This window comes from Lonchura striata, chromosome 19, assembly GCF_050655825.1.
Source record: "Lonchura striata isolate lonStrDom1 chromosome 19, ASM5065582v1, whole genome shotgun sequence".
Lineage (NCBI taxonomy): Eukaryota > Metazoa > Chordata > Aves > Passeriformes > Estrildidae > Lonchura > Lonchura striata.
The window spans coordinates 2,505,103-2,523,391 of record NC_140721.1 but is presented as its reverse complement, the minus strand read 5'-3'; the positions used below and the strand labels follow the sequence as shown (position 1 = coordinate 2,523,391).

The 18,289-nt window shown below is 42.8% G+C and overlaps 1 protein-coding gene across 14 annotated transcripts in view; it reads right to left on the bottom strand.

Moving 5' to 3' along the window:
- BCAS3 (BCAS3 microtubule associated cell migration factor) overlaps nucleotides 1-18,289 on the bottom strand; it is a 298,450-nt gene that overhangs the window by 94,030 nt on the left and 186,131 nt on the right. The window contains exon 23 of one of the 14 annotated variants that reach the window (XM_085557234.1): nucleotides 5,608-6,684. The exons of 12 other annotated variants lie outside the window; for them this stretch is intronic. In XM_085557234.1, coding sequence (XP_085413360.1) covers nucleotides 6,680-6,684 — 5 coding nt within the window. In that variant the 3' untranslated portion in view covers nucleotides 5,608-6,679. Of the gene's footprint in view, nucleotides 1-5,607; nucleotides 6,685-18,289 lie in introns of those variants that run through there. One more of the 14 variants, XM_077787571.2, reaches the window with a different exon arrangement.

The window sequence follows — 18,289 nt, the reverse complement described above, 5'->3', positions numbered from 1 at the left end:
TGGATAATCAGCCTTTGTTTAAATATGGACTTTCAAAAAAAAAAAAGAAAGAAAGAAAGCCCAGGCCAGCATTAGCCTCCAGGCATGTCATGTGAGCTGATTACCCTGCAGCAGTAGCAGACACTCATGCACAAGAGGAGGATTATTTTGCCAGAATTACTGTTACGGTAACACAGAATCAGAGCTTCTCTCCCCCCAGCCCCCACCCTTTTTCTTTTCTTTCTTTTTTTTTTTTTTCCTCCCCCCTCCACAATTCACAAGTCTTCTTTCCAAGTTCAAATGAAGTTTAAAGGTGAAAAGGGCAAGAAAGTTTCATGACTGGCTGTTGAAAGAGGGAGAAATAACCAGGGTCTCCAAGTTTGCGTTTACTAAAAGCTCAACAATTTTGTATTTTGCTGCAATTCATAACTGCACAAATCCCTTTTGTTGGGTCTGTTTGGACTGAAATTAAACACTTGTTAATAATTTATAACTTAATATCATTAGAAAATAATAATAATTGTCAAGCGACTCCATTCAATACATAAAGCAAGTTGAGTGGCTCGTTAGGTTATTTGTCAAAGCAACGATTTCGATATATTTTAGCTTATTTCTACTGGGAAGAGCGGTTAAAGAGCCACCCAGCTTGCTTGGAAATCATTCCTCCACCAGCTGGGAGCAATTCCCAAATTGCTGCACCTCAGCCACATCCAAGTGATGCTGGCTCACTTTAAAAGCACTCCAGCCTGACTCCAGGAGGTGCCTTAAAAGTGCTGCAGGAGGGATGGCCAAAGCCCTTTGCTGCTCCCTGACCAAAAATGCATCCCACACTGCCCATGCTTTGCTCTAAATTTGACATCTGAATGGAACTGAAACAGTGGCCAACAAGCCAACTGTCAAAATGAGGCATTTAAGAAGAGAAAATTCTGAATACTGTTTCTTGGTCAAGGTCCTGAGCTGCACCAAGCTGTGCTGCCTTCCCCAGAGCTGAGTGCAAACAGAAGAAACACTTGTGCGTGTGAGAGGGATTTTGGGAGAAAATTCCCGTGTAAAATGTCACAGGCTGTGGTTCTTCTTGGGAAGCCATGAGAGTGGCTTTTTGGAAAAACAGACATGGAGAATCCCAGAATAATTTGGGTTGGAAGGGATTTTAAAGCTCATCCAGAGCCACCCCTGCCATGGCAGGGACAATTTCCACTGTCCCAGCTGCTCCCAGCCCTGTCCAGCCTGGCCTTGGGCACTGCCAGGGATCCAGGGGCAGCCACAGCTGCCCTGGGCACCTGTGCCAGGGCCAAGAATTCCTCCCAGTACCCCATCCCCACGCTCCTCCAGTGTGACATCAAAGCTCATCAGACAGCTGACCTATTTTACCACTTTTCTATCCATGTGAGCACCTGTAGCAATTCTGGTTTTGTTGCACATTCATCTGTGAAGTTGAAAACATAAAATTTAAGTATACTAAGCAAGAAAGTTGGAAGTTCAGATTAAGAAATTTATCTGAGCCAGTCTGCCCCAACCCTGAGCTTGTGTAAACTGATTTAAGTCAGTGGTGCCACAAGAACTGACATTAGTCAGGGGTCTGCTCTTGTTTCCATCTATTTATCTAATTCCTAATGTACTTACTGAATAAATATTCTAATTTTATTATTTTCAAACTCCTTCTCTTGATATTGTCCCTTCTGTCCCCTTGCCTGCAGGCTGAGAGCTGAACACCCACATCCAGAGAGAGCCACCTCCTCCCACCTTCTCCATCTCAGCTCTTCCCTCCTCAGCCTGCCCTGCTTTCATCCCACGATTTCTTCCATTTCTTCAATTCCTGGGATATTTCAAGGAAGCAGAGGAAGGCTCCAAACACTGCAGGTTATTTACAGCACAACAGCTCTCAAAATATTATTTAATTCACCCTGAAGCTGAGGAACTGCCCAATGTCCTCATGCACAAACAGGCTGTGGGGTCCTTTCAAGTGACCATGCCAATAAGAAAGGCAATAGGAGAAATGGAATTTTATTGAATTTACTTTTAAAGCCTCCCATGCTTCTCCCAGAAATCAAATGGTGCCTACAGAGGAACCAGAAGATGACACTCTGGTTAGTGACAGTAGGTCTTTATGGTGTAATTAATTTAATTAACTTTTTTAATTCTTCAATTTTTAGTTTAATGTGGAAGGTTCTTGATTTTTTTTTTTTTTTTTTTTTTTTTTAAGTGAATGCTCTCAAACACATGGAAAAAATACAGGAATTGATAACACTGCTCTATAACATATTTTTACTTGAGAAAGGATTATGAGGTTGAATCTTAACATTATATACTTAAAACCATTTCTTGTTCCACTGCCTTTACAGTTCCAAAAAAAATGTACATTTTGGAGACAAAGGCCTTTATCCTCTTAAGTGCTGTGGATTTCATGCCAATCTCCCAATATAAAGCAGACTGCAGACTCAGACCCCAGAGAAATGGTCTCGGAAAGATTAGATTTTCCACCACAGAATAAAAGCCTTGTGTGGGGAACCACACCAGCTCCAACACCTCCTTCCTTTGGAGTACTCGTGTGACAGGGAGGAGCACCCCCAGCCCATCCCATGCTCCCTCCTCCAAATGGAAGTGGTTTGATCATTCCTCTGCTCCAGTTTCTCCATGTGTAAAATGTCCAGAATTGTCACATACAATTCTCTATTGTATGAAAAGCAATCTTTTTCTAGGTTCTTTCCTTGTTCTGTATCATTTTGCAACACAGAGTAAGCTTGCTCTTAATATTAGTGTACAAAGTGAATTCTGACTGGTGGTGGAAAATACACAAACCCAATGTAAGGGGCACGTGAAGAACATAATGATGAAAAATTCTTTTAAATCAGCAAGTTATTTATAGGAGTTGCCCATGAAAGGTATGCACTTCTAATAGCAACAGCATATTGCATGAAATTAATCATGCCAAGTGTCTGTCAGCTCAATAAATACAAGAGCAAACTTTCTTAAACTACTCATGAGGAAGAAAGGTATTTTATCAATCATCCCCATATTAGAAAACTCAAATTTTTCAGAGTATTTCAAACCCCATTGCCAGTAATAAAGTCCGACAAGGACAGAAAAGAGAGAAATATAGATTCAATACAATGTAGCTTCTGAGGATTCAATTTTAACACCACCAAAGCCACCCAGAAAAGAATGAATTCAAGAATCAGAAGATTGAACTGCGTGTAGTCAGCTGGGGACTGGTGAGCTGCAGATGGAAACTTTCTTGAGAATACACAGTTTAAATTCTAGTTAGGATAGTCTGTGATTAAATGCTCCTCCAATTTTTGAGTACATCACTATTTTCCCTACCGGCTACTGTGATACAAAGGACATCTCCTGCAAACATAGAACTGGGGAAAAAAAGGAAAAGTGCAAGTAAAAGCCATTTAGGTTTCCAGCAAAGACATCAAAGCAAACCAGCTAATGGACAGCCAGGGTAGTCAAACCACTCCTGCAAAATCCATTAGTTACTAAAAGTTCTGGAGGGCTCAGTTTTTACAGTAAAACCTGTAAAAACTCAGTATCCAGTTTCTCTGTTGGGACACTGAGGTGTGAAGATCCAAACGATGCTGGAACTGAACTTGTATATTTGAACCTTTTGAACTCCAGCTGCCCTTCATAAATTACTTTACCACAGGCTTTAACACGTTCCTAACCCGCCGTGCAAGAAAAGGGAGGAACCATTAAAAAACCCCTGGAAATGGAACTGAACTTTCTAACACTTCCAATGGAATTCCTCTTGGTTCAAAAGACAAGCAGCCACGGCAGGACTGGGGGATAGTGCAGTGAGAGAACATCTGGGCTCAGGCTATGAAAACAGAGCGGCCAAAACCCCTCCCAGCCCACAGCCAGTGGAGCTGATTGGAAATGGCCCCATCCAGGAACAGGCAGTTGCTCCTTTCCATCTGGAATCTCTGTCAGATGGAAGCAAACCCCACCAAATTCCCAACTGCTGCCAGAAGTTCGTTCTGCACCTCGGAATGGGACGTGCTGCCCTGGATGGACAGAACTGTGGGATGCAGAGGGTTCTCACCACACCCCATCCACAGGGAGACAGAGATTCACTCTTTTCCCTGAGGGACACTCAAATATTTAGAGTTTAGAAACGAATCCAACTCCAAGGCAACAGCAATAAAGATTCTTAATTAATTTTAAGGTGAATTAAATGCAGGCCAGCAGCTCAGGAGCTCAAACACGACATTTCCTGCTCTCCATGGGAAATGAGGACAATAAGCAGGTCCCTCCTCATTATTTTTTAGATTGTCAGTGTGTTTATAGACAGTCACTGACATATCAGGGAAAAACTAAGGTTTTAAGTCCAGAAGAATGGAAAGGCTGGTTCCCAAACAGGACAGCACATTATCCTATAACCAAACTAGATATTCCTTTCTCCTACACCTTTCCCTGCAGAGATCTCAGCATCCAAAGCAGCAACACAGAATCCAAATGTTCACATGGACTCTTCAGCCCCAGTCCTGCTTGCAGAAGGATTTTTGGACTCAGGAAAAGTCACCAATTTTTTGTCAGTTAAAAATGAGGAAACTGTCCATCTTGAAGGAGTGTGCTTTCAATGGGTCACCTAATATAAAAATCCTGCTTTTCTCTTCTGATGATGATGTTATTGCATTATATCTGGACACTGCATTTCACTTTCTCTTTAAAATGATCTTGCTAAGCAGCAAAGGGACACAGCAGCTCCCATTTGCAGGTCACCTCAGGTCTCCTGAACAAACTATGCCCCAGGGTTTTAGTGAAACTCAGGAATTCCAAAAGCAAAGCACATTGCCCTTAGCACACAAAATGCTTCTGATTCGCAGAATGACACAAATGTACAAGAAAAAAAAAGGATGTCTGATTATTTTTTGTAATGGATGGCTTTTAGATGGGCAGAACACACTTAGGCATTTCTTAAAGCCCCAAACCACGGGTGATTTCCAACAAAGGCCTTGTGTGAAGTGCTGCTTGCTTATCACAAAGACTTGGAAAAAGAATTTTCTGGGGCTGAACTCTGGGTTTTAACTCTGGACAAAGAATCAGATGCTGCACAAGTGTGTGCTCCTTAGTCCTGTGGTGCTGCCACACTGCTGATCTTGAATCCTTCAGATGATAAATTTGTGTGAAATTATTTGACATTTCAAAAGAAAATAAATAAAAAAAGGAAAGTGACACAACTTTCTGAGTAAAGTCCATGACTCAGTTTGCCTGTTTAAGGAATAAGATACACAAAGCCTTATTAAATGTGGGCTTGCAATTTATGAAATTACCACCTCCATTAATTGAGACTCCTAATGAGACATTACAATGAACCATGTGGACAGTCCAACTCAGATGAATACCACAGATGTTTAAAAAAATAAGATCACTAAATCTCACGTAATTTAACCTGCTTTACTTCCAGCTTGCATGAAGAAACACTTGTGGTTTCTCCTTCCCTCTCCCCCAGCACAGACTGGCTTTATTTTCCTGCCTTCCCCGCTTGGAAATGAGCCACAGATCATTTACAGACTTCCCAGGTTTGCTGGGGCACTTTCTGAGGATCCCTCTGGAAAATGGGACCACATTTCAAACCAGAGGGACGCAGGTCGGAGCCTCAAAAAAACAGGCCAGCAGCCAGAGTGGTCATCATCAGTAATTTTTGTTTAAATATATTAACAACATAATTTACAGCATTCACATCATCCAAGTACCCCCGCTCCCTGCCCGGGGATCTGCAGTCATTCCATCTCATGAGCCAGAAAGGATCCACATTAATTTCTGCCATTAAACAAACGGTGCACAAGGTCCCAAACCCAAATCACAGCAATAACCCCCCTCTGCCAAAGGCAGTCCCACAGGATTCAGGAAGCAGAAGGACATCCGAGCTCTCATCCCTGGGAGCTCCGTGGTTTGGGACTCCCGAGCAGCATCAGCAGGGAAATGCCCAGGCTGATCTCCTCCAAGAGAGGCTTCATCTGCTGGGGGGGCATTACAAAACAGCAGAGATCAGTCCTGCCTGATGCAAAGGTTAAGTGATACGAATAACGTTACATAATGTACAACAAAATGTTAATTTGTAAGACTCAAATCAAGGCCGGGATGTGCTGCAACGCACCAACCCCACGACGAGAGGGCAGGAATGAACCAGAGGGCTCTCGAAACACTTCTGCCTCTTAGGCCATTTTTGGTTTATATATTTTGTTTCACTCATCGATAATCTTACAGACAAGGGAAACCATGCTGCTGGGGAAGTACTAAATCACACCAAAAGAGCTAAGGTTTTTAGATGAAACAAGAAGCTGATTACACATGCACTGAGTATAGCAGTCACTAAGCGTTTCTGGATTGCAGGGATAAGATACTCTCTTTGCTTATTACTGCCTCCTTGATCCAAAGAGATTTAAGCAACTGTTTTCAATTAGATGTTTTTAAGCTAGTAAAACTACATCCATAAAGACATATTTATAGAACAACTTAAAACGAGAAGAATTAAAACGACTGCAAAACTGATGAATTCCATTCCCCCACCAACCCTCCCCCCCCCACCCCGAATCATTTACTGACCATTAACGAGCAAAAAGCACTGCAATTCTAAGAATTAATCCAGTGTTGCAAAATTAAATCAGATACACTAGGAGGGATAATGACAAACTGGTGGCTCCAGCGTTGTCAGTTTGCGGGTGATACAAGTTCAAGTCGTCTGTGCTAGTGGTCACTCTGTTGGAACAAACATGAACATAAAAGGGAACATTAAAAGTGCAGCAGCACCAACTGAATCAATTCTGTTGCTGAGGACGCAGGCTCAGAAGTGAACAGGGTAAATATTGCATTTTGGAAAGGAGCTGCCCAGTTCCATGACTGCGAGACCTCAGCGCATGGAAATAAAGGAAGAGGCAGCAATGGAAGTAAATGAAGGGACAGGATCCTCATTTCCCTCTAAATTCCAGAGCACAAGAGCCTGGCAGTGTGGCTGTGCCACACATGACTGCTTTCAGCCCCGGGAACCCATGAGGAATATTCTGAGAGCTCCAGGAACAAAACTGAGCTTTCATAGTTTTCATCCGACAGCTGCTTAAACAAAATTTGCCTAAAACGCTCTGCAGCATGTGACTGGAAATGCCTGCAGGATGAGTTGCCTCCTCTCTGGCCCTGCAGAACACAGAGCCATGGCAGAGCTTTGGGATGGTCACAGCCACGAGCAGGGACAGCCTCACCTCTGCCAAAGCCATCAGCTGCTCACTGACATCTCTCTTTTATACCTGCCTGGCCCACGTTGCAGACAGAACACCTGGCAAGGAAAGCCCCACTCCAGTCCTGCCTCCTCCTGCTGCTAAATCCATCTGAAGAAGCTCGAGGCATCCAAAATTTTATCTTCCTTAAATTTCCCTACAAGCTCAGTTTGTTCCTACCTAAGCACATCGCCATGAAAACACTTAACAGTGGAATGACTTGGAGATTCAAAAACATCACTTAAACATACATGTTTTATACGTTTAACACCCTTCAGAATCAGGCCATAAATACAAATGGATGTTACAAAGCATGACCCAGAGTCTCAGTCTGTCACTGTGGTCTTGGCCTGGGCACCTGGGGTGATGAGTGCTGTGCTCTGGACCTGGGAACCTCAGAGGAGCACAAGAGACAGTTTCTTTTCCCTCTTGTTTTTAAATTTGCATTTTCTCCACGTGCTGAAGAAGCACAGGCAACATAAAGAAACTTTAGCCATTATTTTGGGTGACTGAACCCAGAGTTACACACAAGTTCTATTTTTAAGGGAACTCTTTAATCCTGAAGTAAGGAAGTGCCCTTTGGCTATGCAGCACCTTGCCTGTCTCCACATAGGTGGGATAAAACCATATTTGGGAATAAAGGAAAGGAGACAGGGAGGATTCAAGCAGTGACATAACCTGTGCAACTGCAGGCTGGTTTCTGCTCCATGATGTTCAAGAAACAGCTGCAGTGATGAATTCACCCCTGAAGTCTCTGCATTGATCCTGCACAGACCAAAGCTACAGGACAGGCAGATCCTCACACATCTTCTGGAACCACTTTGTGCATCCAGATGAGCCACGGGATCATTTAGGTTGGGAAAGACCTCTAGGACCATGGAGTCCACCATCAGAGGCATAATTACATCAGATTCCCCCTTCTGAATGAACGTGTCTCTGACCCTCTGACTTCTGATTGGTTTTGAGCGTGTTTAGAACGTGTTAATTACATTTAATTAATTATAGGAATATTACATTTTGGTTTATGGGAAATTCAGGAATGACCAGGCCAAAGCAATGCCTTCCATTCACCAAGTGCTGTTCTACAGGATAAAGGATGGCTGGTGTGAGCAAAAGCTACAGGATAAAATCAAAAGCCAAGTTTCACACGATTACATCCAAATTGGCAGAGCAAATCCAGGAGATAGAAGTGAACATAAAAGCAAGTGAAATAACACGGACAGAGAGGCAGCAAACAACCTTGCCTAAGGCACAACACTAATGCCAGACTAACTTCAAAGCAGCCACTGAACCAGCACAGGTGACAAACAATCTGCATAAAAATAAGTCTAAAGCAGCACTGGCTCCTTTTCCTTCCCTTAATCCCTTCTGCTCTTGCTCATTTCAACTCTTTTTTTTTTTTTCATTTTAGACATGGAACAATGTATATAAATGAAAATTCAGATTTTGGCTACAAGTTTCCTCAAATAAACTCAGCAAAGAGAAGCCCACCACGTCAGAGGCTTTACTCTGCCTATTTCTTTTTCTTTTGCTCATTGTAATTTATAATGAACCGCTTCCACAGTAAGCTGACTCAGGGAAAAACCACTCTGAAAGGCATCAGCTACTGATGAATTGTTTGTATTAATTAAGTTAGAGAAACAAAAGCCACAGTGGTTTTCAGTGCTGCAACTTGCAGCAGAACCCACAAGCTTGGAGATAGAAAGTGTGAAAGTCACAGCTCTGCTCTGAACATCTCCATTTCTTTACTGAGGGGCTGAAATTCCACAGACAAGAGGTTTTTTCCTCTCTCTTAACCTAAAGATTTGGTCCTTTGAGCAGCTGCTTTGGACTTAAGAAAGCACCACCAAAACCTTGCCTTTACTGCATTAAAACCTGAAATAATGGGTATTGAGCAGAAGTAGCTTTTATAAACCCTGATATTTGAGAGGTTCAGCCTGCACAGGGCTTTGCTAGAGAAGAGTGGATGGAAGAATAGAGTTAAGAAAAGCATTTAATCCTGCTGAGTGCCAAAGACCTTTGGCTTTTCCTTTTAAGTTTGAGCAGCCAAGAGTTTTAAGTTGTATTTTCCCTCAGAGGATGTGGCCATTGAGGAAAATCTCTGGGTTTTGGACACCTCTTGATCCTGGGACATCACACCAAGGAAGGTGGGGATCCCTTGCTGGGATTTCTTCCCTTAAACATGCAGCTGGTGAAGAAATAAAAAATTTTCAATAATAAAACTTTGGGATTCCCTTCTTTAAGCTAGAATCCTCTTTGAATAGTGACATTTTGTATCATGAGCCTCTGCCTTTGTCCATCAGCTCTTCTTCTGCTCACCCACTCACCACCATTTTATCCAATCTCACGCATCTTTCATGGAAAGAAGAAAAATTCCCTAAAATTTGCACATGCAATCCAAAGTTATCTTATTCACACAGTTAGGACATGCTTTTTCATGCACTGCTGGTTACTGGAAAGTTTAACTTTTGTTAGAGGATAGAAATAAAACAAAACAGGAAAGTGCGTATTTTTCTTACTTATTTCAAGTGTACATATTTTGGGTAATTTTATTTTTTCCCCGTGACACAGAATAGAGACTCTTCTTGGAGACTGTAATAGCCCTCAGCGTGTTTTCCAGCAAGAATGCAAAAAAGAAACACTTTTGCTGGAGAAGTCATGGAAACTGGTAAATTGAAGACACAAGCCCTCATTGAAAACCTATAATTTTTTAATTAAATTTACATGTCAGTGGATCTTTTGAGCTTGGCCTGTGTGTTTTTTATAATGTACGTTTCTCGTGCTTTTTCCCATGGGTATTTCTGCACTATTTCCAAACTGGGATTACTCAAGTTGAAGTGTGATAAAGGGCACATTATAGTTATATTAAGCAAAATAGGGAGGAGAAAGCTTTTCCATAGTGCAAAGAAAGCTGTTCTGCAAGCCTCATTTCTGGTAACAAGCAGAGCAAGGCAACCACTCAGCTAGAAACTGCTGCCATCAAACCCAGGCTTTGTCCTGAGGGAAGGGAAAAGGGAAAAGGGAAAAGGGAAAAGGGAAAAGGGAAAAGGGAAAAGGGAAAAGGGAAAAGGGAAAAGGGAAAAGGGAAAAGGGAAAAGGGAAAAGGGAAAAGGGAAAAGGGAAAAGGGAAAAGGGAAAAGGGAAAAGGGAAAAGGGAAAAGGGAAAAGGGAAAAGGGAAAGGAAAGGAAAGGAAAGGAAAGGAAAGGAAAGGAAAGGAAAGGAAAGGAAAGGAAAGGAAAGGAAAGGAAAGGAAAGGAAAGGAAAGGAAAGGAAAGGAAAGGAAAGGAAAGGAAAGGAAAGGAGGGCATGTCAGCTCGGAGAGGCAGAAAAGGTTTTTCACAGCAGCTATTTGCAACCCTCCAAGGAGCTGCAGAAGCTGCCCATTAAAACCCTGTTAAAACACTTCTGATGTTGTCAGCAGTGGAGAGCTGAAATAGCACAGTGATCACTGAGATACTATCTGCCTCAAGCAGTTCAGTGGTACTGTCAATAATATGAGCAAGGAGGTACAAGATGAGCAACAACCTAATTCCTGCATCAAAATTTCATAAACTCCCTCAGCTGGTAAACACTAGAGATGTGGGCAAACACAGGCCAGCCAATAAACCACCCAGGAAAGATGACCTCTGGTCTGGAATCGTTCCCAAAAGCTTTGAAACTTTAAGTTAATTTACACTTTGAAAGCAAAGCAGAGTGATGGTGAGGGGAAGGCAGGAGGGGTGAGGTGATGCCTCTCCCATCAGTGCTCCCGAGCTGCTCCTCAGCTCCACACTCCTGACAGTGCCCAAAGAAAAAACACAGCAACACTTTTAGGCATACACCCTTCCAAATATCCTAGGCTAGAGTTTCTTCCCACTTTCCCCTGCTTTAATTTTTGATTTATCTGCAGTGCTAGTTCCTTGGATAATTTCTGCAAGTGTAGTTTTACCAGGTAGGAAAACTTGCCACTTCTTGAGGAAAGCTCCTTGTTTGAAAACAGACCTCCTGATGTGCCAGGGTGCTAAAACTGTGAGTAATGACAGCAGGATCATCTACTTCTCTGCTACTCTGTGCTCCTAAGGGCTACTCACAGTGAGTAATGGCTGGAGAAACAGGGCCAAGGTGAAGAGTTATTTATAATACAGTAGCCACTGAGTAAGAGCTCAGCTATGAATTCACTGCTCTGGCTACGATTTCGTGAGAAAACAAACAGAGCCAGCTTTTGGGTTTCAACTTTTAAAAGTTATACACACACTGTAAACTAGCAAAGTTGATTTAGGAAGGATTGGGGTGGTTATTTATATAGCAACCATGGCAGAGATTGTGTGCACCTCAGGTGGGTGTGGGATGAGCAGAGATGCTTCAGTTCCTTAGGTGCTTCCTCAGGGTGCCTGTGGCAGGCAGGGGAACTCCCAGACTTGACTTAAACCAGTCTCAGATGCTTCCCCCTTTTTCTGCAATAAATATCCACTGCAGAGAGCCAAAAGGCAGAGTTTGCTGGAAATCAAGCAAAGAATCAGACTGTCACCTGCTCAGCAGTGCTGGGGTTAGGGGTCAGAATAACCCTCCACTTTTTAATAGGATGTGCCAAGGGTCTCAAAACCAGCTCCTGTCAGCTGCACCCTGCACCTGCAGAGATCCAGCACGCTCAGGAATATTTCTGAATTGTTTCTGTCAGAATGAAGAAAAGGAGTAGTAATATATTTGGCCATTTAACAAAAAAAAAAAAATAAAAAGGAGTTGGGAAATTGGGGAAACAAACTGGGATAACAGGATTAAGCTCAGCACTCCTGAATTTCCTACACAGAAACATGTGATTTCCCAGTGCACCCTGAAGAATAAATGGATATTTTCCAACTCCCACATTACAGGTCATGACTTCCTGGTGCTAATTTGGATTGTTCTGAGGAACTTTTTATCGACTGGAGTTCGGAGAGCAAGGCACAGCAGAGACTTTGGCTTGGCACTGTGCACTTGAAGGCTGGTTTACAGAAAACTCTGGTTTTCACCCCACAAGGACATATGGCTCATCTTTGGGATGGAAGCAGACACTCGGAAAACCAGAAGGGACAACTCCCCAATTTAATTCTGAATTGCAAACACAAAAGGGATGGTTTCTTAGGGGATTTTTAAACCAACTGCCAGCTTTGCTATCTGCAGTGGTTCCAGTTTGGAGTGTCCATGGGGGATATTTTCACCCTGACACACGAGTTATACATCAAATTAAGCTCTCCCATCTTTTTGGCAAGGAGTTGGTTATTTTAGTGCCACTGAGCTCTTTGCAAATGACCAAACTTCCTCTTGGATAAGCCCTGAGCTCAGATGGAGCCACCTGAAAAGTCTGATTAAAAACCTACAAATCTTAAAACTAAGTATCTTGTACTTTTTTACATGTCTGACGATTTCAACAAAGTTGTCTTTTCCCCTTTCTTTATCTAAAAGAAAATGAAAACCATTCAGTGTAGAGAGAAGGAATACAAAGAGTAATGACAGCCTCGCTCTCACGAGCCTGAAGTTAAATACCTGCCTTTGTACAACTGTTCCCCTCCTTTTATTAGCTAAATATTGTGGCACCAGAGCACCAAGAATAAAATTACAACCATTTGAGATGAGTGTAACTTTTACAAGAGTCAGATATCCCCCAACAAGCCGACAGTCAATAACCCAGCACAAATTAACTCTGGCAAATAATAGGTGTGTTGACCCTAAATTCATGAGGCAATAAAACCTACCAACAGCCTGTTGTTTTTAAAATGCTCAGCCACTTCTCAAAGACAATATAGTTTTTGTTTGGGAGCAAGAAGATCATTAATTAGGAAAGCTTTTAAAGGAAGTTTTAGTATCATTAGCAAAAGCTAATGGGAAAATAAATTAGGTTACAACATCTGACACCAAGTTTGGAAAAGAAAGGCACTAAAAATCCTTATATGTCCCAAGAATAGCACCCTTCTCCACAGACCTCCATAATCACAATAAAAAATTGAAATTTCCTCCATTTCTTGTTGCATTTTGAGTTAGACACACGTTGCTGCCAAACACTGCAGTCCCAGAGATATAATCTGAACCAACTTTGTTCACCCCTCCAACTCCACCACAGTGAAAACACCCTTAGAAACACAATCTAAGAATCTGTTCTTCCCAATTTGCTTTTTTTATCTGAGAGCTTTTTCAAGTACAGTAAAACTCAGGTAGAGTTGTCCTGTTGTAAATTCCTGTGCGAATTCTTATTCCTTGAAGGAAAAACAAATTTTCTAAATATTTTGAGATTCTGTTTAAAAAAAAAAATAAATTAAATAATATGCTATGAAATGTGGCCTAAAATATTTTATGGCTTGGAGGAAAATTTTCTTTTCCCTTGCCCTGGATGCTTTTCTCAGAGACGCCACAATGTCTGTCAAACAATTGTTGCATACGAAGGAAGGCACATAATGACATTGTCCATTATTTCAACCATGGCAGCTGAGGAATTATGAAAGATTTATACGTATTTCATATTAAAACTATTTAGGAAATGTCACATAGCACAGCAAAAAACCATGGGCATGTTATTGAGAGGGCAGCAGGCTCAGCACAGAGCTCTCAGGATGCCCAGCCAGAGCAAACTCTGCAAGCAAAGGGTTTGCAGGGCCATAAAACCCTACAGTGACACAACCTTCTTCTGGTTTTCTACTTAGAAAACACAGAATTTAAATATTATTTAATTTAAACAGGAAGGTGTGCAGAAAGTAAAATGAAATATTAATAACATTTAAAAAATTGGAAAATTAATGGAGGTAATTAAAACTGCAACAGCTCAGGACATGCTACCCTCGTTCCTGGACAGGCTGCCTAATTTAAACAGAAGATGCATTTTCCTCTTCCCTTTTGCTTCAAGCTTTGCTTCTATGAGAAGTCAAGTAATTAACTTGCCAAGGGAAGAAATTTTCCTCTTCAATACCTTTAAATTTGTGTAAAGCAAAATTGTACAAAATGCTGATGCAAGCCCCAAGGGAGTGTGGAGCCCACCCCTGCCAAGGCCACCTTAAATCCACCCCGAGCTGCTGCTGGCTCTGGCTGTCCCTGGGATGCACCAGGGCCCAGGTTCCTCCTGCTGGGATGGAGTTTATCCACAGGAAATAAGAAGGGAAAATTCATGCTCAACTGCTTAATGGGAACTGACGTGGCCTCTCCAGAGAGGGAGGAACTTTGGATGTCAGGCAGGTTAGCACAGGGCAAGCAGACGGTCAATAAAATATTCAATAAAGGACTCTGATATGATAGAGCTAATATTGTGGAAAAAGCCAGAAGTCCTTTTTTTTTTATTTTTTTGGTGATAAAACACATTTAAAATGGTGGTTAAAACGGTCTATACAATATTAACCTCCTGAAGCTTGAAAATAATTGTGGCTGGGTTTTGAATTTGTTGAGAACCTAAAAACAACTAAAAGCTTGTGCAGCACATGATACATTTCTGGGCACAGGCAAAATGGGTAATTCAGAATAAGGGCACTGAGGTTTTTACAAAATCTGTTAAAAATTATCTCAAACCCAATCTTTAATTAATAAAAAGAAAAAGAGTATCTACTGATCACCAAATCCACAGGATACTCGGGGAAAACGGGCACAAACCTCTCCCAGGATCCCAGCAGAGATCCTGAGCCGAGTCCCAGGGCTTGCTCCTCTCCTCCCCAGCAGATCCAACCTGCTGCTCACGTTCCCAAACAGAATTCCAGCTGCATTTCCTCTCTGAGCAACTCTTCCATGCCCTGCAGTTTTGCCCCCACAGCACCAGCCTGGAGGGGGTGGTAGGAAAGCCCCAGAGGGATCAGGGAGCAGCCAGCCGTGAGCAGGGAATCCCTGCAATCATTCTGATGCAGCTAAATCTTGGGAGTTTACATAAAAGGAAAATTAAATCAAGCACTGGAGTGGATTGGAAAGAAATGCACCAGGAGATGGATAAAGTTAATCACGTTTCGTGGAGGCTGATGCTGACCTCCTCAGCCTTGCCTTGGAGATCCCCTGCACTGCTGAAGTTTCATTATTTGGGAGCACAGAGCACAGGGCTGTGGCAGCTGCCCTGAGTTCCTGCAGTGCTTTCTGTGTGCAGACTGCAGGGAAATCCCACCTCAGCCCTGCAGCACCACTGCTGGGATGGGAATGCAGGGAGGCAGGGCTCTGCACGGTCACCTGGGGATTCCCAAACTCTGGCCCTGTCCTTCAAACCCTGCACTCGGGGAAAAACTTCACCTCAGTGAAACGATGGCAGCAAAATTTCACTGTTACATCCCAGCAGAGGATCACTGAGGTTGGAAAAGCCCTCTGAGATCACCAAGCCCAACTGTTCCACTGCCAAAGCCACCAGGCACCCGCGTCCCCAAGTGCCACATCCACACATCCTCCAAATCCCTGCTGGGATGGGGACTCCACCACTGCCCTGGGCAGCTGTGCCAGTGCTCTGACATATTCACAGCAAGCCCAAAGCCTCCTCAGTGGCCTGGCAGGAGCCAAAATTCTGGCACACACCAGCTGCTGGGTGTTTTGGGGATGTACTCGGCCCATAGGGCCCTGTGTTGACTATTGGAATTCTAGCTGACATTTATAATTTAAGAAATTGAGTTGTATTTCTCAAAAGGTAGTGCTGGAGAAAATGTATCCTGTTAACTCCTGCTTTAACCAGTATCAGCTACGCAAACCACGCAGTCTCCTGATGAAGGAGAAAAGATTAGGATATGAATCTGTCAAGTTTGGAATATTTTTTTCTGTATAGCTCTGTTAAATCACTGAGGACAGTAACGCTTCAGTATGTTCTGAGAATAGCTCATTTGTTCTTTATTTCAGTGTTACAGAAAAGATTATTTGCAACTATTCACTTCCTTACAAAATATTCAGATTCTTCAATGAAAAGCGTTTCCCACATTGTGGAGCCACCCACACAGCTCCATTTGAACGTGAATGAAAAGCTCTGCTTGATGCTGCTGAATATGTTAACCTCTCCTGGATCCCCAGCCCTGCTGAGCCACTCTGCTCGTGCATCTGCACAAGGAGCAGTGTGGAAAACAAGCTGGATTCTGTTGGACAAATAAAGACAACAAAGGCATCAGATGATTATGACTGAAATATCCTAATCTGTGCCTCAAGTTGTTTCATTTCTGGCAAGCTAACCCCGAACTTCAGCTTACTAGGAATTAATTTTAATGTGCAACAGATCATAATCAGTAATGGGATATGAAACATTTTCCCTTCTACTTTGGGCTGCTGTTGTCAGCTTTGCCCAGTTTTAACTCAATCAGAAACCATCAGCAGTTAATGACCAGCTCGTGGTCAGTATGAAGCAGCCTGGTGGTTGAAGTCCTTTCCCCAGCCACAGTGTCACAATGAGCACTCACACAGCAAGCTAAACCAAATTTTTGAGGGAACATTTGTTCCAATCTTTGTGTCTTTGTTAGAAAAGTGCAGTTTGCACTGTAGTGCTGCTTTTTGAAATGTCACCTTGGTTTGTCACCACCCCGACACCCGAAATCACTTGGTCACACACAATCCTTGTGTGTGATGCTCAGCGAGGACAGGAGGGGCAGGACACTGCTGGGTACAGCTTACAAATTCCAACTCCCACAGGAAAACTTCTAAACCAGCAAAACTTTCTGTGTGCTCTCTCCCATTTACTGAATGGTTTTAAACCTGAACTACACCTCTGCTTTCGGCCTCATCTGCGGGAGGACCCTGGGGCACACCAGGGTCACCTGCCCCGGCGCTGTCCCCACGGAACACCCAACACTGAGCTCCTCCTGCACAGCCACCAGCCAGGCCACCAGCAGGTACCTCCCCAGCAAGCACGGACACGGATCCATGGATTCATGCCAGGATGAACCCATCCAGAACGTCCAAATAACATCAAACCACCCTTGGGATGTGACCAAACGTTCTGCACGCTCTCGTTCTCCTGAGTGCAGCACGACTGGGCCGTCAGCTCTTCCAAGCCTCGATTTCCTTCCCCAATTTTCCTGCTTTCCCTCTCACACATGCCCGGATGTGAATCCCAAGGAGGTGCACGAGGCTGAGGTATCACTTTTGTTTCACTGGGAAATTCAACTTTTCCATCTGGCCCTCCCCTCCCTGCAGCACCCGCCCAGCTCCTTTAGGGGATCACTAAAAGAGATGGCAAAGCTCTGAAGAAATTCAGAGGGGGAAAGAAATAAAAAGGGAAAAAAAAAAAAAAAAGGCAAGAGAAAGAAAGAGTTGCTCTTCTTTGAGAGCTGGCTGGAGTGCAGAGCTATCTTCATAAATAGACAGGAAACAGAAAAGACTAATGTTGGGCAGATGACAGATCCCTGAATTCAGTTAACTGGCCTTCAAGATATGAACTGTTCTATTAAACATAGAGGCATTATGTTGGTCATCCACTTTAAGCCCAAGAGTGATTAAAATGCTGGCAGAAAATAAAAACTGGCTATTGAAGAGCTTGCCCCGAGGTCCTAATTTCAAATCAAATTTTACAGCGCCGCACAGGAACAATGGCAGCCCAGTACTCCAAGTCTTCTTTTTGTCACTTTGTACAAAGAAACCCCCTCAAACTCTCTCAAAGAACAATGGCCCCTCTAGATTCACAACTACGCCAAGAATGGGCTCAAACCATACAAAAACACATTTTAAAAATACATTTTACACTGCCCTTGACATTTGAGATAAATAGAAGCCAATGCATTGCAATTCCAAGTATTTTTTATATCTTTTCACAATGTGAATTTTTTATTTTCTCCAGTCTACTTGATCTTTGACATTCTGGCCTCTGCAGGAGAAGGACACAGCAGAGCAGTCAAAGAAATTAATTATGCAGATAATTGCATTTTATTAAAATGATTACTGTAGCAGGGAACACCACAAACGACAGCAACACGGCCCTGGCCCCTTGAAGAAATCAAGAGGACACAAACAGTTCATTTTTAATTGAAAAACTTCTCAGCTATTAACATTTAATTATCTGTTACCGATATATGGCACTAAGTTTAATTAGCATTTTGCTTTGCATCAGGTTGGCTCCTCAGTAAAACCCTCTCTTTTACCCTGATGCAGATTCCCACTTCCTACAGCCCAAGTTTATTTGAATTTGGCAGCCTGGAAACAGCCAGTTGTTTCC